We start from the raw sequence: 22,605 nt of genomic DNA, 5'->3' as shown, positions 1-22,605 counted from the left end.
GTGTACCGACCTTTGGCTGCTGATTCACCAACTAGTCTCATCGTCTTCTGCTTCATACCTGATACCTTTGGCTACTGACCTCGGCTTGTTCACGGACTACACTTCTGCCTGCTCCTATACTACTACCGTCTGCTTGTGTATGAAACTCGGCCTGTTATACCACGAGTTTGCCTGCTGTTTCAGCTACTGGACTCTGAGCCTGACCCTGATCACAGATCGTGACACTCTTTTTGAAAATACTAGTGGACTGGCTGCCATGGTGCATTAATTACTTCAGTACTTTTGGAATCCCTGAATTGAAACAACTAGGCAATATTATAGTTCTGACTTCACTCTGACTTTGCTGTTCTGATCTGATTGGATAAGCATGCCGGGCAGATAACTAGCATTTTCAGAAGGAAGCCAGCAATAGCAGCTTTGGTTATTTCTCTAAGTAAATGTTTCCCTTTAATTTACATGAAATGATTTTTAGTATTTGTTTTAGTTTAACTTTTAACCCAGTAATATTAAGCTGGTTAAACCCATTCTGGATGTGTAGTGCATGGAATGCAAAATGTGAGCTTTAACAACTTAGGATACAAGGACTTTAGTACAGTTATTTTCTTCTCCCAGCACCCTCCAAAGTCTTATATTCTGTCCATGCTTCTGGCACATCTATGGCTTGCTACGGCCCACGTTGAGCCCCACAGCCGCCGCTCCAAACTCTCTGGTCAGTCCCTCAATTCTGCTCATGCCAAGAAATATTTAATTAATTGCTTCGGAGAGGCCGTTTATGGTGATGTATGACAGACAGACTCCCCATAGAGCTGAAAGAGATTTTTCAAGGCATGAGAGGCATTTAAAAAAAAGATAGTTTGCAAAATTGGCTATGTGGCTCCCTGTGAGCTACACCTTATGGATTTGGCAGTAGTGTGGGGGTGTGGGAGTGTGGGGGGTGTTAAGAACAAAAGTGCAGTAAACCTTGGAATGCTCTAACGATATTTTCAGGTAATGAATAGATTATACAAGACAATCAATATAAGTGGTGACTGCATCTGTATTTTTTTTTTTACCAGTTAGCCACAAAAATGACATATTATTTCAAATATATCTCATAAAGTGCAGGAAGGTTGGTCAGCACTGATTAAAAAAATTAAAAACAAATATTAACAAAGGCAAAAACTGTCTTTTGCGCAGCTTATGATCTTACAATTCGACATTTGAGTCTACACACATATTAGGTTGGGAACCTTTTTCAAAGCTTTGGTTCCAGCCGACAAATTAATCAATATGACAATATTAAAAATTTAGATGGCACAAAGTTTAAAATATATGACATTAAAAAAAACAATTCAAGAGCAATCTATTTCAACAAAGTCTGTCATTTCCTATGTTTAAAAAATATATATTTCATATGCTTTATTATATTTTAGTCAAGTACTTCATTAAAAAATCAATAGCACCACTTTACCACTCTTGGTCAGGTAAGTAACTGGTAAAAGCAAATCTGCTACATATTCAATGTTCTGTTTGTAAAAGTACAACTGGAAAATCTAAATATGAATCATACAGATATATCAACATTGGTTGCCCCTAGAATCTCAGCATAACCTGCCCTTATTGTTTCAATAAATATTTCCAAATGGTAAACGGTCATTCTTTTAATGAAGGCACAGTTAAGTTTATTCTAAGCTTATTTATGAGAAAATGACTCATTTAGAGTAATTTACACAAAATTAGAACTCCAACTGAAAGTTTCTCTACTTTTGGATAGAGTGGGGAAGGGAATGTCCCCTGTCAGGCTTCCATCGCTGTCTGTGTTTTCTATGGCAAATTTTATCTTCACTCCTTGTCCCAAAAAAGACAACAAGGCATGTAGAGAAATATCCCCTGCATGAGAGGAAATCCAGGTTTTATTGAGCTGTGACCATTTTAAGTGACAACTGCAATGTTATAGCTTTTCCTCAAATTCCTGTGCTGATGACAGCAGTCTCCAGTAGACATTTGAAGAATGAGGACCCCAACAGCAAAAAATGTCACCATTATTTTTTGCGTAGCTTTTGCAACTATTTTTTACAATTTGACATCACAGCTTTCGTTGCCAGACTTTTTTAAATTGGAGAAATGACTTTAAGGATAAACTGGGGTAACTGCACCAAAATACAGTACATGCGTCTAGCTATGAATAAACAAGCCTGTTGTTAATTATTCTCTAAGACAGGGGTGGGCAATTAATTGTCTCGAGGGGCCCCATGAGAAACTGGGATGGCCGTGGATCGCCGAACCATTTTGAATGGCACCCCAAACGCACCTCCTGGCTGCAATGCAAGCAACTGTGCTGCAATGTGCGCTACCACAATACCGCGCATTGCAGTGCAGTTAAGAAAAGTAGTGCATGCAAAACAACACACCTGCCACACTGTAATGTACATTAGGTCCAAATTGAACCTTTATTTTCCCACATTGTCCCCAGATTGTATGAATACTATGTGGCATATACCTTTTTTTTCTTTACAGGCCACAAAGGAGCCGGGAGATGGAGCTGCAGGAGTGGATGGACAGCCCAGCATTACGGCATCTTCCTGTAATGCTAGGGGCAGGAAGACATTTGTCACTGGTTGTTAGGACTGCCCAGCATTCCTAACAACCAATGACTGCAGAGGAGGAGGATCCCTAATGTCACAATGTCACTGGTTGTTAGGACTGGCCAGTGGTCCTAGCAGTCATTGACTGTAAGAGGACCCCGATGTCATTGATTGCTAGGATGCCAGCAGTCCTAGCAACCAATGACCGAAGAGGAATGTGGTCTGGACACAGTCCAACCTGCGCTGGATTATGGCTTGCAGTGGATGCAATGGCCTTGGATGCTGGCACATCCACTGTCAGCCAGCCAGCCATAAATCAGTGCAGGTTGGTGATTGGTCCATTTCTGGACCACAAGCTGGACAGAGACAGGTAGGGCCCGAAGGTAGTAAAATAACCAGGTCTGCTCTAAGAACTAATTTAATTAGATAGAACCTGTCCACCTGGCTGCAGCTTGTGGCACATAAGGGTCGATGTATTAAAGAAAGAAAGGCTGTTTAATTAGAAAAATTAACGCTCACTTTAAAATTGAATGTTGGTAGATAACGTGAACCTGTGTTGCCTCTGAAAATCTTTATTGAATCAACCCCACAGGGTCTATTCAACAACTAAACAAAGCATACTGTGCTGTGTGAGAATATGCTTGTAGGGCATTAAGGTACTAAGGGATCCTTTAACAGAAACCCAAATTTACCTGATTTGAAAAAAACATTTTTAATAGAAGTATAGCTATTCTATAGTGATAGATAGTGCATAAATACGTGGATACATGGAGGTTTTAATCCTCCACTAATTCAGTTCAAGTTTGTAAAAATATAGTCAACTCTCAGACTTGAGAGGATTTAAAGTAACTCTGATGTTAAATCTCCTTAAATATGTAGAGTGTTGCTTCAGATGCCTCTATGTAGCAACATTGAATGATCTCCTCCCAGCTCATCTTCATAAGCAAGTATTTTTTCATTGTATTGCTTTTGACACGTTGTCAGGGCAAATCTGATGAAATATAACGGCAGTCAGGGTGCACCACTGTATCGGAATGGAAATGCCTGTAAATGAGCGGGCTATCGGCGATGCCTCCATGTTGCTACTTAGAGTTGTCTTATTAGTGGCTATAAGTTTAGTTTACTGTTGCGAGCACTGCTAAATTATATTGTTGCAGAATATTTGATTAAAATGTTTGACATGTTTGTATGACTATTCTTCTATATTGGTGCCTGAAGTACTAACTATTTTCGTGTTTTCTATATTTATAATAAAGACATTTTATTATTTTAAATAATTTGCTGAACAGATGACATGTCTGTTAGTTACTCTTAAATCAATGACTGTAATACTTTTAGCATGTAAAAATGGGCAACTCCTTTCCCATAAACTGGAAGTTCCTCCTCTTCAAGCCACGTATGGAACATGGGTCATGATTCAATAGATTGACGTAAATTGACTCTAGGGATCCGTCCTTTTTCACATCTGCTGTACAAATTAAGCACAACAAAACTGTAAAATTCTATACAGAAACTTTTCTGAGAGGTGACCGAAGCAATCATTTAAATGTTATGACAGGACCCTCTCGAAGAAGGGCTGTTTTAATTTGGTTAGTTATGAATTAGCTATTGCTAACCATTTTCCCCCCCAGTTCTGATGCTGACAAATATCTTTCAGTGTGAAGAAGGAAATAGGTCTGGACTTCTACTTCAGAAAGGACAGAGTGTAACTGCTGGGAAAAGTCCTTATACATTGTGTGTTTTTTTGAGAAAAAAAAACAATCTTATAATCAAATTGCATATATTTAATATCCTGCTTTGTGGTAATACTCTAAATGATCTTGAATGTACATTTCTTTCGATCAGAATAAAGCCTCCATTGTTTGTTACCTCAATCTATATGTAATGGTGCTTTAGTAAATATATTCATGTTGACCACTATACTGTTGCTTTAATTTGGATAAAAGAAAATATAGAGTGTTGATGTCCACCTTTGATCCTGTAATATTTAACGAGAGTTCAGCACTTAACCCAGTGTTTTCCAACTCCTATCATTGAGGCCTTCTGGGATTTATCACACTAATGTAATTAAAAACACAGGGAGGCTTGAGGCAATGCAAGTCACCATCTGAATCCTCAAAACAGGATTGATTTTAGCTGAGGAAGTTGTCTCTTGCTCACAAGTGATTAAAATCTTAAACGTAGCCCCAGGCTAAGGCTCAGCTATATGTGAGATTTGCTTGTGAGCTTTTAAACGAATACTGTAAAAAGAGAAACACAAATCAACTTCTGCTTCTACGATCTTGAGGCTGCGTGAGGTCTGCACGGAACCTGAATGTTATCGGTGCAAAGGTTCCTGGTGTTGGATGAGCCAAATATGCATAATAATAGGGGTTAATGGCAGCTGCATTATTCTTCCTAAGAGCTATACATTAACACTGCTAAGATTTCAGTAGAGCATTAGCTGGAATGAATTGTTCTGCATTCTGAACTTCACAATCTGGTGATGTACAGATTCACTATGAGTCTACTTACTAGCTTCTCCACAAACCCTAAATACAGCAATAAGGGCGCAGTATTGGCCTACAGAAAATGTGTTTGCTTTTACCAGTTGACATTCATGACCAGATCATCACACAACACTCACTGCAACATACGGTAGCACCATTGTACTATTTTACAGCTCTACATACCTAATTATATATGTGCATTAGTGATATACAGGTTACTACTTTGACTGAACAAAAATGTTTACCACTGGACAAATAACTAGCTTGTTACCGAGACAGATCAGTGACTTGTGAGCCTAGACAAGTGTTTAACTGCTATATTGCAATATATTCAGAAATAGGTGGATAAATTCAGCCTTTTTTTGTTTTTAAATTTATGAACCCAACTGATTGTTTGGATTCAGCAAAATTAGAACAAGAAAAATAATTATTTGTTGCTACTGCTAATGAAAAGCAAAACTGTGCAAATACAGATGGGCAGGCAAACAATGTTATAGGACACTGGATACTAAACAGCCCAGGTAGAGAAGTGCAAATATAAGGAACTCTCAGACAAGTCTGGGTCATGCCTCCAGTACCCACAAAACATTAATTAATTTTAGTGCAATCGAGAAGGCCATTTATTTCTGGACCTCTAGGGGACACAGGCTATTAAAAAAATGCTTGCGCAGGACATGTTTAACAGGTGAAAGATTACAGAGCAATAGATCAGTTATGCGAGTTGTTATGCTTCTGATTGGAATGCGTATCAGTGGCACGTGGATTTGCATTGTTCAGAGGATGAATGCCCATTGGTTGAGAGAAGTGATGTCTTTCCCTGTTTGACTTTACTTTTCAGTAATACATCCTGCACATGCCACATTCATTCTTGAAGACTTTGAGCAGCATCAGCATCTACATCCTGAAGCTTCGGCTCCCTGTGTTTCCTCTACTTGCATTCTTCTGATGTACTTCCTGCAATACACATACAGAAAAAAATGTTACACAAACTGTCTGTAATATGTATTGATGTCTGTGTTGAGGTGCAGAACATTTCTATAATAAAACAAAAACATTCTCGAACAGTAGGCAGACCCAGGAGGAGCAAACTGCAGAAATGTGAATGTGTGTATCAGTAAAAAGAATATCTTGCTGCACTCCTTACTGCAATAAACCCAAAGACTGGGTGGGGGCTTGTAGTGACCACGGTAGGCACCGTGTATAACACAGAACAAGGAAATAATGTCACCAGCACACCATTGTTGTAAATCAATGATCCATTTTAATGGCACATTGCCATCCAATACAAGCGCTTTCGGGGCCGCACAGGGTCCCCTTCATCAGGCTCAGAATGACACATCAGTAACAGATACATCAACCTTATATAGACATCAGACAGTGTGAATAAAGATAAACCACTCCCATAGAAAAGAATGACATCACTGAGTCCGTTCCCACCATAACTGATTCAAAACTAGAATTACCTCGACTATTCCAGGTGCACCGAGGCGCGCGGAAAGACCGGGCTGTTGTTCGGCCGGAGCGGGTGGTTGCCAAGGAGATGTGACGCTTTTCACAGCCGTGAGCGCCGCCCATCTCTAAGAGTGTGAATAAAGATATACCACTCCCATAGAAAAGAATGACATCACTGAGTCCGTTCCCGCCATAACTGATTCAAAACTAGAATTACCTCGACTATTCCAGGTGCACCGAGGCGCGCGGAAAGACCGGGCCGTTGTTCGGCCGGAGCGGGTGGTTGCCAAGGAGATGGGACGCTTTTCACAGCCGTGAGCGCCGCCCATCTCAGTGATGTCATTCTTTTCTATGGGAGTGGTTTATCTTTATTCACACTGTCTGATGTCTATATAAGGTTGATGTATCTGTTACTGATGTGTCATTCTGAGCCTGATGAAGGGGACCCCGTGCGGCCCTGAAAGCGCTTGTATTGTATGGCAATGTGCCATTAAAATGGATCATTGATTTACAACAATGGTGTGCTGGTGACATTATTTCCTTGTTGTTGTGTGTATCAGTGGCGGACCTAAGGAACAAAGGGCCCTGGTGCAAGATTTTTTTCTCGGCCGCCCTCCCCCCACTCAGAAGCCCATCAGCCCATGCGATAATGCCTCATCCAATGCAGTGCAGTACAGAAAACACTGAGCCAGTCACAAGTCTTGGGCCCCCAGATGCAGAGAGCACCTCTGTAGGGCTAATCCCTTGCCTCCTACTCTCTCTTTAGCTGCTCGTGTCATTGCACAGTTTAACAGGGCTTTCCCTTCCCCGTTGGGTTCCTACTTTAACTACTTTGTCAGCTAGGCTTTGGGAGTTGTGTCTCACCCTGGCCTTTGCCCTCTCCTGCAGAGCAGTTCTCTCCCTTATGGCATGTCATTGGTACCTGGTATCCATCTGTGTAATTATTTCTCTCCTTCGTCAGAGGATCAACATGACAACCAGCATTTTCAGGAGTTCAGCAGTGGCAGCCTTCTTCTCTCATGGCAAAAATAAAAAGACAGAAGTGGATATGTTCAGGGAGGAGGGCAGTGCGGGGCCAGGGACAATTTCGGGACCCCTTGGCTGAACTGAAAGTGCTGGTTGCCTGCCTGTCATGCTGATCCTCTGGATTCAATACTTCAAAGCCAAGCAAGCATGCGCATAAGGGCTCCTGATCTTCACATTTGTTAATAGGAATGTTAGGAAGGAAGAGGATCAACATTACAGTCAGCATTTGCAGAGGGAAGCCAGCAGTAGTAGCCTTCTCCTCTTATGACAAATTCCCAATGAAGATACTAGGATTAAAAAAAGTCAAAGTGATAAGGAAGAAATGATGGGAGAGGACAAGGACCCGCCAGCACCTTCCAGGGACACCGTAGGACTTACACTGACACCCCGAGAGCGTTTAGAGACACCCCCAGCCTTCTAAGGATACCCTGGGACTTTCTGCACTCACCCAGCTCGCCTCCTTCACCTGAAGTTTACTGGAAGCAGCAATGGTTCCATAGAGATGATGTGAGGGGGGTGCAGCCACAATCCCTGCATTGACCGGCCCACTAAGTATACAGGAGGGGGTGGGATTACAATTTCATCTGTGCTGAGAGAAGACACTGCCCCGTTCACCAATACATGCATGTTCTCCAAGATCAGTGGGTGGAGAGAGATGAGATTACAGATGAGGGAGATTATTGGATTTACCAATTTACCAATTTACCAAAGGCAAATAGTCTGTTTATCAGTATTTGCACCTATTTTGCACCGTTAAAAATAGGTGTCCTTTGAGGCTGATGAATGAGTTATTTCACTGTCTTAAAGTGTCCTCCATTTTCGGTAAGATCCTCGGGAGATTACTTGAGTTACAGAAAGAAGTGAATGGGTGGAATAGACATGCAATACCCAGATTGACCCCATTATTGCTTTGTCATGTGTGTGTGTGTTTGTAATCATTCAGACAAAATCCTAATTTTGTAGCCAAATCTCAGTTCTCATCTTTAATGGTAAAAGTACCTATTTGAAAATTTGAAATACTTTTCCTAGGTTACATTGTTGTTAGGAGATTAGTCAGATTTGCATTCTCCCATGCCAAATAAATTCAGCTAAGAGGGTGGAGTTTGTTTTAAGTGTTTTGTAAATCCTGTTTGCTTCTCTAGTCATGACTCTAGCCTTTTTTGGATTCTCTCTTTTTGCTTTGTTTGCCACCTGCCCCAGTCTTTGCAAATTTTTAAACTAAGCTCTTGTTTGATTTGGTGAAGACCAGACACTCCTGAGACTACAGACCATTTCTTAAATTGGCTAGTTACACAAACTGGGCTAGTATTATAATATTAATTGCATAACATAAGTAATTCAAATTAAAATACAATAGGATGTCAATACTGCTAAATGATTTTGACAATGTTCATATTGTATACAAATAAATCATACCATTATTAACATAATTTGCAAATTATAAAAAGTATTTATATGCCAAGCAACTTTGATTTATAGTAACATTGTCCACTACAACAAAACAGGCAGACTAAGGGGTGTATTTATAAAAAAAATTGCAAAGTCATTCATCCTTCAAAACAGAATGTACATTTGTGCATGGAGACAAACATTTTATTAGATTATTTTTTTCCCAGGAAAATACTGCACTATGCCCACATGATAGGGCTGAGGGGCATGGGAAAGCAGTATTTATTTCCCATGCTTCTCAGCATCATCAAGTGGCTGTAATGCTGTATTTTCCCGATATTTAATTTGATCTGGAAAGAAAATATTCTAATAACATTTGTTTTTGCTTCTAGTCACACAGAATTAATGTACATGCAATTCCACAGGAAGACTGGCTCTGTAAGTTTTATTTTATAAATACAACCCTTAGAGTATCTTCATGTGTTAATTGTATTGTTGTTTATTATTCCTTACAGTTTAATATGGTATTTTCACTTTACCTATTTATTTTCATGGATCTTCAATTTACTGCTTGCATGCTATAATATTGCTCAGTAACTTGTTTAAACAATACTAACCCTTCATAATTTATACATTAAAATTAAACCTGTCACATGTCAACCACCTGGAAAAAGTATCATGCTCTTCAGGCACCATGTTGACGTCTCAGACAGGCATACTGGCCCACCTCAACTTTCTTAATTAAAAGTTGCAGCTTATATTTTTCAAGTACATTAGCTCAGTGTAGGAATCACTGTTCCCATTTAAACAAGTGGAGGGGAGAATAAAGCACTCAAATAAATTCTGGATGAAACACGTTTTGGAGTGTCTCTCCCTTTTGTTTGTCATTATGGGACAATTTCTGTAATCTCTCATGGGCAGGGCCCTATCTTTTCTTGCTTTGTATTGTAACTGTAATGTATTCCTTATATTATTATAAAGCTGTGCAAACTGTTGGCTCTATATAAATCTTATATAATAATATAAACTTTAAGTGAAATGACATAGCTCTGAAATGCTATGCCTTGAAGCGAAACTCCAGGAAAAAAATGTTTTGGCCATTTGCATTTTACTTCTTTTACTTTTTTTTACTTTACTTTTACATCATACCAATAATGATGGGTGTCCTATCTGTGGATGGCTGCTGCATTAGTTGAAAGTAAAACGATAATTGTTATGCACCCCCTTCTGTAACTGCTGAATTTCCAGCAACAAAACATACAGATAGTGGGTCCCTCAGACTTTGACCATTCACAAAATGTCTTGTATTTTTATATGCAATGCATGGTGTTCTGTGAATGGACAGTATCACGTGGGGAGAGAAAACCATGTGATCTCCTTTGTACACAGGACAGTTTTTAGGAGAGCTATGTTTAAGGGTTTGAACCAGACAAACTGAACCTTAAAGCAGTCAGTGGGCGGAGCATCTGACTTCATCACTTCAGTGGAGCTGGACGGACAGGAGCTGTATTACATTTGCTGTACTCTGGTACAATGAAGGAATACCCTGTGGGAATCGTATGTCGGCTTTCTCTTCTCATTGTGTGAGTACCTGTTTTTATCTAATAAATGTTATATTGGGATGGTACGCGCTATGTTTCTTCTGCTTTCTTTCTTCTCAATCTGATGAGCGTATCTACAACCTGAAAGGATCTATTTTACTCTGATACTACGGGCCTCCCTCCCCCTCCTAAGAAGGGAAAACACTAGGGCTGTGCAAATTAACGATTAATTTCTCGATTAATCGTTAATCTTTTTGATCGATTAAAATTTTTTTGATCGATTATTTTTTTTGAAAAACTCTCTGCAAGAGCGCCAGCCAAGGCATTGGCCTATACACATATAGAGCACAGCAATGAAGTCATACAATGAACTAGGATCACACTAATCCAGCACGTTATTATTCTGAGTTGCCCCACGTGAGATTAATAACGTGCTGGATTAGTGTGATTCTAGTTAATTGTATTACTTCATTGCTGTGCTTTATGTGTATAGGCCAATGTAGTTGGATCTGTATGTGCATTATAATTAATCGAAATTAATCAATTAAATTTTTTTTCGATTAATCGAACACAAAAATTTGAATCATTACCAGCCCTAGAAAACACGCTTGAGACCTACTCTGTGGGTCCACAGACACAGGTGAGCACTCCTTTGTAATTTGTGCATTCACTTGGTGGAAGTGAAGGATTATCAAAGAGTCTGTTGTCCTGCACACTATAAAGTCTACTTCAGAGGACTGCTCATGTTGTTTGTACACGTTGCATTGCATTGTTTGGATTAGTTATCTGCACCATATAATTTGATTTCTTTTTTGGACTTTATCTCACTGTGTATGTTATGTGGTTTGTGTTCAGCCTATAACCATTGTTGTATTTTTCACTATTTATATTTGATTGTTTCTTCAGCTCGGCACATTATTGCATGTATATTTTGTATTATATCAGATATAATTTTAGTGCTTAGTAGCTCTTTTTCACTTTTTTTGCATCATCACTGGCGCAGATCTTTTTTGTTTTATAAGATTGTTTATAGATTAAAAAAACAGATATAATCCAAGAGTTTTAATTTTTATAAGCTTAATAAAAAATGCTAATAAAAAATAAAGCCGACCCAAAATCATTATAGTTTTCCTTAACACGGTGGACATATGAGAGTTTTTACATTAATATGATTTCTGCCAGATGAGAAAAACCTTTCTCCAAAAATCACTGAATGTCTGACAAAATCAGAACTTTTCTGAATTCCAAACCGAGATAATGCAACAATGGTGATGAATTAGAAAGCTATGATTTTTTATTACAGTGCTGGAGGCCTTAGAAGCTCCATGCAACCCTAGCCTGAGAAAAGTCCAAACATCTGAGACCACCGTTATGCTAAATTACCTTCTGGGCTTTTGGCATATCAGTGTGACGCTGAGCACGTACAGATCGTGCAGACTTTGCTGGCTTGGCAGGAGCACAGTACATCTCTAGCCTCCTCAAATCACAGCTTTGAAAGCAGCATTCATCCACTATTCCTCTGTGATGAGAACGTCGACTGCTATATCCATACCCTACTGGCTTGCCTGGTGGAAAAAGAAACACATAATAAAATTAAGAACATCATCAAGAAACTTTCTTGATTAAAGCCAGATCATGTTCTGAGGTTGGAAAAATCATGTTAAATTTAAATTGATTTTTAGGTGAGTTGAGTAAATGTAGTATTGTAATCCATGTAAATTAATGTGTTAAAATACATTTTAACTAAATGAAATGACAGTTGTTGGGTGTAAGGTAGCAGTGAAGTAATAACCTGGGAATTAATGCAGATTCTATTATTACTGGACCATGAAGATGTGATATAATCATCTCTTCTTAGATGTTAAACACTACAGTGATGAATATGTCAATGTCCCATATGGACCACTTGCTCCTCCAGCTTACTGTCTGCACTTTTGTACCTACACAGTTTATTTATTGTAATGCATGACATAAACAGGCAGTTAATTGCAACTATATTAGAGGAGGCACAGATGGATTAAAATGTATTTCCACTATTGCAAACACATTGGAGTAACATCTACGTATTATTTGTTACATGTTCCCAATTACATAGCATAACTTTAAAAATGATCTTTTCTGAAAACTCCAGGAATGAAAAATCCTAGTAAGGATTTTTCTATAATATTTATGATGAAGCAGGGCAGCTATGTTTGCCACAATTAAACCTGTATACTGTGCTGGCAGATTTAATTATAAGTTGTTAACTAGATGTGCAGGACTGCCTATCTTAACAAAGGCTTAACGATCTTGTGTGGTACATTGTATTTTGCACTGTCTCTTAGTTTTGTCCCTCTGGTGTGTCTCTTATCTCATCATCTTTTCAAAGCAATGTATAATCCAACAAATCCACTAAAAAGGTAACAAATATTTTTTTTAAATATGCTATGTGAATAGAAACATATAACAAACATATAGTGAATGTGATTTTTCCGAATTATTATATCATTCAACAGCTTGGGCAGTGGGTGAGATTTGTACAAACATTTGTTATCACCTAAGCTTAATCATATCATAATAATGGAAATGGTATAAAATTTATCTTTAGGGAAAGATTCACATCAAAATAGGTTCGTCTTTATCCTGTCCCCTACCACACTGGAATTGCTCCATTGGTACATAGGTCTACTCATCTTATTAAAGTACCAACAGGGTTCAAGTTATGTGGAAGGGGTTACTTTGCAGCCATTGAAGGCTCATTGCACAACGCAGCCAGCAAAAAAAAAAAATCCTAGCAGAAATCCTCTTGAGTCAACATTTCATCATTCCGAATCACATCTAGTCCTTTAATCTTTATCCTTTTTGTCCAGCATTGAAAGGTGTCATGCTTCTTCCTTTACAACCTTCTATAGAACAAATATCTTCAGATTCCCAGAAACCATTCCTGATTTCCGCGAATCACTTTTTTACCCTGAAAGCAGTTGACATAGTGTGCTCAAATTGAGCAATACAAAACTGCTATAACATTGCATTTGTATTATGGAGTGAAATCCAAAAAAAGGCCCAATCTTGTAACAGTAGCAGCCCTTGTGTATTTATAATATTCTTGCTGCCTCTCCAGTGTATATTGTGTCAGTAGGATTTTTTTTGCTATGAACACAGTGAAATAGAAATTCTATGCAACCATCACATTTTTAAATTTAGATTTGAATACAGATAGACAGGCCACAATGAGAATTGGCAAAATATCATCTTTTTTCAGGGGATGTTCAGATAGCAGTTCAGATACCAGTACCGATAATTGGCATTTTCATGAGAACTACCAGGGTTGCAGCGTTTGCAGCTGGGATCTAGCTCTGGCACTCCACCACTGTCTTGAATCATTAGTCTGTATTGTTTTAGAAAAACTGTCACATGACAATAAACAAAAATGTTTCAGTACTTGTATCTGTGATTACTTGGACAAGTATTGAAAAAAGAGGCTCGTGTACCATCAAAGAAGAGCTATCCTATGACATTCAGAAGGGACCTTTGCAAGCCTTACTTGAGGAAGAGCCCTACCAAAATATTGTTTCTGTTATTTGTCTGGACTCTGCTAGAAACAGGACTTGTTAAGTACTCTCATTTTTATTCCCTTTTATTTTACTGTTGTTATGTTGGTCTCTCTTTTGTAACATCTTCATTAAAAGCAGAAAGATGGAAACTGTGAATAAACTTTGCCTTTTACCCTGAAAAGTGTTTAAAAAATGTACACATTCTGCATCATGAAGAAAGATTCCTTCAGTATAGACAGGTTCCAGGCAGATTTGCAATCAGCATTTCATCAAAATCCCAGACAAAACAGTAAGTTTATTACATCAGGTCAGTAACAGGTCACGTTTAAAGGATATCCAAGCTAAAGAATACATGAATCACTTATTGGCTGAGTTTTTTTGATTCAATGAACAGATGTTCAGTAAGACACATTTTATTTAAATAGCAAGCCTTCATAGTCACCTTCCCAGTGAACAAAAATATGGCTGAAATGTCATTGTTACTCCAAGCTACTGCCTATTTATTGATTGTTATTGGTCACTAGGAAGCCTAATTGTAAAATCACTTTCATCTATATTTAAATCACCCATGAATCTCTATTAACAATTTATGAGTCAGGTCGAATAAGGGCTGCATCTGTGGTCAGGTATTAACAAAGGACTTTATGACATAGTGCTGGATTGCCATTACATGGTATACAAGCATGAGGAGAATGGGCTGAAATCTCTACATTAACTATAGAGATCATGGCCGAGGTTTTCTGTACTTTGCCTAACAATCACCTTTTTTAAACAAGAGTGAAGTATTTTGTAGAGAACACATAACATGGATGTACAGTATGCATGGGTTCCCGTCTCTACTAGGAACACCAGGTTAGCAGGAAGAGGGCAGGGGTAAAGAGTGCTAAAGCCTGTGTTTTTCTTTAAAGTTTTGATGATTCGCTTATGGCATTTTTGAGGTTCATCCTCGCATATTACAGATTGTGTACATAAGTGTTTTTGACATATCATTGACATACAATTTTTGAATCTGTGTTGAAGTGTTTTAATTTAATTTGAAAAGGATTGTATGTACAATGCTGGTAGGTTAATTGGCTCCTCTCTAATTTTGCCCTCTGTGTATGCATGTATGTATGTGAGATAGGGACCTTAGATTGTAAGCTCCTTGAGGGTAGGGACTGATGTGAATGTGCAACTATTTGAAGTGCAGGGTAAATTGTCGGCACTATATAAATACCTGTAATAAGTAATAAATAAAATAAATAAATATGGTGCAGAGTACACTTCCAATAAGCACGTTTAGTATTGCGTTTGCCATACATGTGTTTTTATCCTAGCATATACTCTTTAAAACTTTAAAGGTGGATACACACCTATCAAGTAAGGCACAAGGCCAAGCTCAAAGATCTGAGCATCTACATATTACAGCTTGTGGGTATCTGGTAATGCGTGTGTCTAGAATTCTATTTAAAGCACAGCACAAATGAGGAGAGTTGCTGAATAGACATCAGCTCCTGTGACCCATGACCTGACCTGTGATTTGCTCTTCTGTGTTTGATCCAGATTGCCTCTCAACTCTGCTGTATTCAGATCTCCTGTTGCTGATCTTTGCTTAAATTCTGACTTTGCCTCCTGCCTGTTGCCTTCTTACCTCTGCTGCCCCTCTCTTATCATTTTGGCTTGGACCTTGACCTCTCTTCTGCTGTTGCAGACCCTGCTTGTCCTGACAATGTTTCCTCTCCTTGCATCTGCAAGTTCTTGAGCCCGTTCTGCATACCAGCTTCCTGCGCAGACCTGGTCTGTGTATCTCCACGTCTTATGAACTTCTGCTCCATCTGGACCCACTAGAGGCACCCATGCCACTACTTCTCCTTCTACACTTACTCTCCAACTCCAGGGGGAATTGGGCAGGATGTTTAAGGAAAAAAAAAGCATTCTCACCTATTTTTGTTGTGGTTCTGATTACTGACTGTATGAGAGAAGGCAAATCTGCAGGTACCCGTTCACAGATAACTGTAAGGTGTCACTGAGGACAAATCTTTCTGCTAGATAAAAACACTTCATTTGATTTCATATTTTCCAAATGTAATTTACAAAATATTGACCGCACTCTTGGCTAACAAACCACATTTCCAGGCTTGGCTACGTGAATTGAATATCAGCAGCAGAGGAGCAGTTGAGGTGGCAGGGTATAATGTGACATTGGAATTACTTGTTCTGGCATCATTTATGTAATAATCTCAAGGGAAGGGAAATATGCTATGGATTTACATAGCAAACTACATACTGAAGCTATGATTCTATAGAGAATAACTGCTCTAGAGGGCGAGAGCCTCGCTAGCACAGCACTATTTTCTAGACCAGGTCAGATTCCAGGGTAGAACGTGAGATCAACAGCCAAGAAATTTTCACTGGCAACAGAAATGCTTTGTATGACAAAATCACTTTTCTAGGAAACTGACTACATTTTTCAAGGTCTGAGATAAGATAATTAGATTAGCATTTTTTTCTGCTTAGCTTACATTTTATTTTTCAACTGTGAAAGTGTGGCAGTGTCACTGTAAATATTTCAACCCATAAAAGCATCATGTCATCTTTGCATTAATGTGAACAGTATAAACAAAGTACAGTATATTGGTTATTAAACCTAATTTTAGCATTTAATGCCTAACTCTAGACAAAACTTTCATACACTTTCAAACTTTCATTCACTTTTAAGTTTTTGGATAGAGCGGGAAAGGGTTAGCACCTGAAACTGCTTTCAGGATCCCTCACTCTTTCTGTTTGTCTGTTATTAATCACTTGCACAGGAGTGAGGGGGAATCTCATATTAGGGACACAGACAGACAATCTGATAGAGGCTCTCCTCCCCATTGCCCTAAAATGTTATATCCCTTTCTGTATCGACCATTGAGGGGGATATACCTTCAAATAGACAATTAGCAAAAGGAAAGCTTTTTAACAGGAACACAGACAGCAATATAGACTATGCAGAGGATCTAACCCTTCCAGATTCAATCCAAAACAGAAGAAAAGGTTTTGGCTTGTAGCTTTAAAAATAAAATGTTTATGACCTTCAGTTTTTGGATTTCTTCCCACTTACAATGTAGAATTGAAACAGTCCTAAGTTTTAAGACACACACAAATTTTGTCTACATGACAAAGACTATCCATATACAGATCCTGCAGAATCTGCAAAATGTAAAACCTTTGGTGGCCCTGTCATCACCACACAACTCAACAGCCTTCGACTGAAAAATTATAGGAGCCAGGTGGAAAATTGTCAACTGAACAGTGAGTGCAGCCATTCTGTGACAACGTTGTTATCGAGTGCACAATATTTTATTTTAATGTGGAGGTCAAGATAAGCAAACGTGTTATCAGTAGATATCTTTTTTTGGTTGCTTTTTTGATGCAATGCTTATGTGTTTTCAACAGAATATGGGTAGTAGAATGCAATTACATAATCTACATTGAATATTGAAGTTTGTTAACTTAAGCCAACAGAAGTTCATTGTTCTCTGCATTTGGTACTGTCTGAACAAGATTCAGATATCATGCATTACATCATACAGGACCTAAGACCTACTTGTAAACTTGCATTCTACATTACAGTGAAAAGTGTGAGTGTATGGTGAATTCATGTATTCAAATGATGCATATACTAGTGTATATGGTTATGTGCCATTCTTGTATATGCCATGAAATTGAATTGGCATAATTGTGATCAGGACAAAGTCTCTGATATATAAAAAAACGGACAACTGTTGAGAACGGAAATAAGGGAAATTTTCTCCCCCCTGACATACTGTGCTTGCATCTCTGTAAATAGTTTTGGTGGTTAAAGTCTGACTAGCTGGATAACAATTTAACTATTATGTATACTGTAGCTTTCTAAGATGCATCTGGGAAATCAAGTTAATATCTAGTTGAAAGAAAACATTGGTCAAAAGGAATCTGTCTGCTCATGTTGTTTCTTTGCCAATTTACAGTACAGTGTGCATCAAGTGAGGTCAGGCAGATTATAGGTGACAAAGCGTCTCCCTCAGCGCTTGAATGGTAGCCTCAGACAATCCTCCCGCAGGACCAAATCCTCATACACTCATGGTGCTGCTCATCCGAGGGATCAGCGATTCCCATAGCACATATGGATAATACATAAAAAACAGACTGCCGCCTCCATGTGTAAAACTAATTTATTAGCTAAATAAAAACAGGTATATATACTCACAAGAGTAGAGTTTCAGAACACCTTAATTAGGCACACTGTCAGTCATGGGAAGAAATCCGCCCCAAATTAATAGCACAGCAGGCTCCGGTCACATCCAACACACCACAAGCTGCTGTAAGCTTTATTTACGCGTTTCAGGGGCACACTCCCTTCCTCAGAACCAGTTGGCTCTGAGGAAGGGGGCTTTCCCCTGAAACGCATAATTCCAAGCTCACAGTGGCTGGTGGCATGTTTGATGTGACCGGAGGCTGCTGTGCTATTAAGTCGGGGTGGATTTCTTCCCATGACCAACAGTGTGACTAATTAAGGCATTCTGAAACTCTACTCTTGTGAGTATATATCCCTGTTTTTATTTACCTAATAAAAGATTTTTACACATGGAGGCAGTGCTCTGTTTTTTATGTTTTATTTAGATTATAGGTGACCTCTAAACTCCTGACATAAGCATTAATAAATAAGGTAATTTAAGCTAAAATAATGGAGGAATACAAATGTTTCACATTTTTTATAAGAACACCTGCATAATTATAATTTCACACATTGGAAAAGGGTGACATTGGATGTATTAGTTGATCTGAGTTGATATAATACAATTGTCAGGACCAGATGTAGACACTTTGATCAGAGTATATAGTGGCGAGTTGTTTCACCTCTAGCAGACGCCTTTCCCATACGGCAAGTACGCCTACCAGTCCTCGGATGCCCCCCGGTCTTAGACTATATACTCTGGCTATAAAAGTCTCAGGCAGCACCCAGATTCAGAGCCCTTAGTACTGACTGGTGACAAGGTGCAAGACATAAACAGAAAGCAAGATAGAAGAAGGGAATGAAAATGAAGATACAAGACAGGACTGGAATTAAAGATACAAGGCAAAAATAGGGATTCAAGATTAATACAGGTACAGGATTCACAATACAAGGCAGGTACAAGATTCAAGAACAAGACAGTTCCCGGATACAGGCTTGTGCAGAATGAACTAGACAGGACTAGGCTGGACTGCACTAACCAATCCCAATGCTGAGGGGTGTGTGGCCAGGCTCATTAGCCTGCACCTGCCGGAAAGGTGCTGAGGGTGTATGGCCAGGCTCATTATCCCACAGCTGACATGACAACTGGAATAGGTACAGTGGCAACAAAAAACACCAGAAGGAGCTGGGAGGTCGCAACAGGCATAGGAGCATTATACATGCTCCTAACAACAATTCCTTTTAATTAGGGATGTCCCGATACCGATACTAGCATCGGTATCGGGACAGATACCGATACTAGCATTGGTATCGGGACCGATACAGGGCATTTTGACAAGTACTTGTACTTGTCAAAATGCCCCGATACATTGCGCCGATGCTTGCACTATTGTTCTTTTTTTCTTCTTTACCTTCAGGCTGCCCAGAGGTGCCACGCGTGTCGGGGTCCTCTGGGCAGTCGCCGGCCAGCTAAATTAGGACCCCACCTGGTGCTACTACCACCGGACCAAGGCTGATGCGCCGCTGCTCTCCCGCACAGCGCCGACTATGGCCTCACCTGCGAGGCACATCGTGAGGCACCAGACGTCATTGAGCAGTAAGTGAGGGCCTGGGGTGAAGTGGGAGTGTGAACAAGAATCTATTGCCTGCAGTGTATTGGGAATGTGTACTGTATATGTACTACATATAGAGTACACTGCAGCAATAGAGTTACAATGATCTCCCGCTAATATGAATAGGTTAAATCATGATCCATACATAATATGTAGTTGTACTATGGATCATGATTTAACCTATTCATGTTAGCAGGGGAGAATAGTAACTCTATTGCTGCAGACTGCAGTGTACTGGACGTGTGTACTGTATATGCAGTATGCATCATGATTTAACCTATTCATGTTAGCAGGAGAGAATTGTGAGCGCCTCCCTCAAGCTGAGCACTGAGATGCGATGCAGCGATCCTGCCCAGCGCCGACTACGAGAGGCACCGCGTGAGGCACAGCGTGAGGCACAGCGTGAGGCAACAGGGATCGGAGTGAAATGTGAGTGAGGGAAGCTGGGACAGGGCTGGCTGTAAATCTATTGCTACAGTGTACTGGAAGTGTGTACTGTATATGTAGTATATATATACAGCACACACCTCCACTACACTACTGCAATAGAGTTACAATTTCTCCCCTGCTAACATGAATAGGTTAAATCATGGTCCATAGTACATAGCATGTAGTTATACTATGGATCATTTAACCTATTCATGTTAGCAAGGCAGAATTGTAACTCTATTACTGCAGTGTACTGAAAGTGTGTACCAGGTTAAATGATCCACAGCACACACTTCCAGTACACTGCAGCAATATAGTTACAATTCCCCTGCTAACATGAATAGGTTAAATGATCCAAGAGGCAGATGCATGATTGGATTTGTAGTTTCATGACAGCTGTGTGAAAGCAAATGCAAATGCTTTATTGTTCTAAAACAGTCTTAAATTAAAGTTCTTCATACTCATAAAGAAATTGGCCTAAAATCATTAGTCTGTATTGTTTTTTTTTTTTTAAATGTCACCTGTCCCTTTAAGAAAAAGTATCGGTAATTGGTATCAGCAAGTACATGAGGGGAAGTACTTGGTCTTGAAAAAGTGGTATAGAGACATCCCTACTTTTAATGATCTGGTATCAATATGCATTGTTTTAGTCCTTCAAGCCTCTATAGCTCTACTGGCTATCAGCATCCCACTAAACCTCAAATGGCTGGAATTTTGTTGTTTGATACATGTTGTTTTGCTACCCAGATGGGTAAATGCTAAACTCAGAGGGCTTTGAGGTGAGACTTTCTGCAGTGAATAATGTGGTCAGCTACCTGTTGCTGCTCGTTTTGTGTTTTTGAATGAACCACAGGTTCACTCTAACAGTTATATGCATTAAGTAAACCAAAAAGTAAGGTAATGAAAAACACAGGACATGTCTTATTTTCATGGGGAATTTTGACAGCTCTTTGATTTTAATACAGTTCTTTTCACAAAATATTAACCACATGAGCATATTACTTAACCATGACTGCTGTTAAAGGATTTATAAAGGACAGTATATAGAGGGTTATTCCACATAGACAGGGTGATTAATGAAATTCCATGCAACATTCTTGTGAACATCCATGTGATTTACTGCCAAAGGAACCCAAATGCATATCCCTTACACAAATTCTGATAGATCACTTCTAGTCTGAGAAATAATGTCTTCTTCAGTTCTTCAGCAATGTTTGGCTCATTGTGGCAGCACTGGCAGTATAGATATAAAGTTATGTTTCTGTTGAAGGGATTTTAACAGTATCTCCTTTGTAGAAAATACAAGCTATTTTACTGCTTGAGTAAATTCTTCAATTGGATATATCATGGACTTTTTTCTGCAACAAGGTAGTTCATACCATCAGAAGACAACCTTCCACACATGATAAAAACACAGCATTGTAGAGTCAGGTCTTGTAGAAATGGGTTATACTATTGAAATTCAGATTCCAGTTCAACTGCTAAGTAACGAAATTAGCACTATCTGCTAAAATATTGAAATCATTTTCTCTTTCGATCAGGGCCATTTTTAAGGCGGGGCAAAATGGGCAGTTTCCACTGGGCCCAGTCATTGTTGTGGGGCTCTGTACACCCCCATAAACTAGCGCTGCAGAAGTTTTTGGACCAGATGCCTGTGCTGCACTGCCCCATCCCGACCACTAGAGGGCAGCAGCCTCCTGTCCCTATGGGCATCAACAATCTCTGCAGCCCAGGTTGTCACCTCCCGCTCGTATTGCTTTTGCACACACTTCTGCACAGTCCTGGCCTCCCCCCTCCACGGCTGTAGCCTCATCTGCCCCCTGCTCATGGCGAGTCCACATGGCTGCTGGGTTGGGCTTCTATCTTGGGAGAAAGGGGATGGGGTGGGGGGTGATCGGATGAGGTGTGGCACTACTGGGCTATGGCATAATGCTGTATAAAAATAATAATGAAAATAATAATGACACCTGAGCATGTCCCCAGGTGTCATAATTTTTTTTAATTATTATCATTTTCTTTTTTTAACTAATAATAATGGCACCAGGGGACATAATAATAATAATAATGACACCTGAGCATGTCCCCTGGTGTCATAATTGTATTATGATTATCATTATTTCAAAATAATAATAATAATGACACCTGAGCATGTCCCCTGGTGTCATTTTATTAGTATTGTAGTTGTTACTATTATTATTGCTATTCTATGCAATGAAAGTGGTAGGTGGCAAATTATCCACACATTTACCATGACTGTTAGTCACCACTCCCTGCAGGTATCCCCCCCCCCTCCATTCCTCTTGCATTAACTGGAGGAACGGATGGGGTGGACACAGCCCACATCTAGAGAGGCAGAGCCAGCTGTCAATCAAGTTGCGGGTTAATTCCGGAC

The 22,605-nt window shown here is 39.4% G+C and overlaps 1 protein-coding gene across 1 annotated transcript in view; it reads right to left on the bottom strand.

Moving 5' to 3' along the window:
• Nucleotides 1-5,435: 5,435 nt before the first annotated feature.
• Nucleotides 5,436-22,605, bottom strand: part of IGF1 (insulin like growth factor 1) — an 86,369-nt gene continuing 69,199 nt past the window's right edge. The window contains exons 3-4 of the mRNA XM_018559675.1: nt 11,845-12,026; nt 5,436-6,007 (exon numbers count right to left, since the gene is read on the bottom strand). Coding sequence (XP_018415177.1) covers nt 5,948-6,007; nt 11,845-12,026 — 242 coding nt within the window. The 3' untranslated portion in view covers nt 5,436-5,947. The remainder of the gene's footprint in view (nt 6,008-11,844; nt 12,027-22,605) is intronic.

The sequence above is a fragment of the Nanorana parkeri genome, unplaced genomic scaffold (assembly GCF_000935625.1).
Source record: "Nanorana parkeri isolate BGI_ZX_2015 unplaced genomic scaffold, ASM93562v1 scaffold411, whole genome shotgun sequence".
Lineage (NCBI taxonomy): Eukaryota > Metazoa > Chordata > Amphibia > Anura > Dicroglossidae > Nanorana > Nanorana parkeri.
The sequence above is the reverse complement of the archived record's forward strand: the minus strand, read 5'-3'. Positions and strand labels throughout refer to the sequence as shown.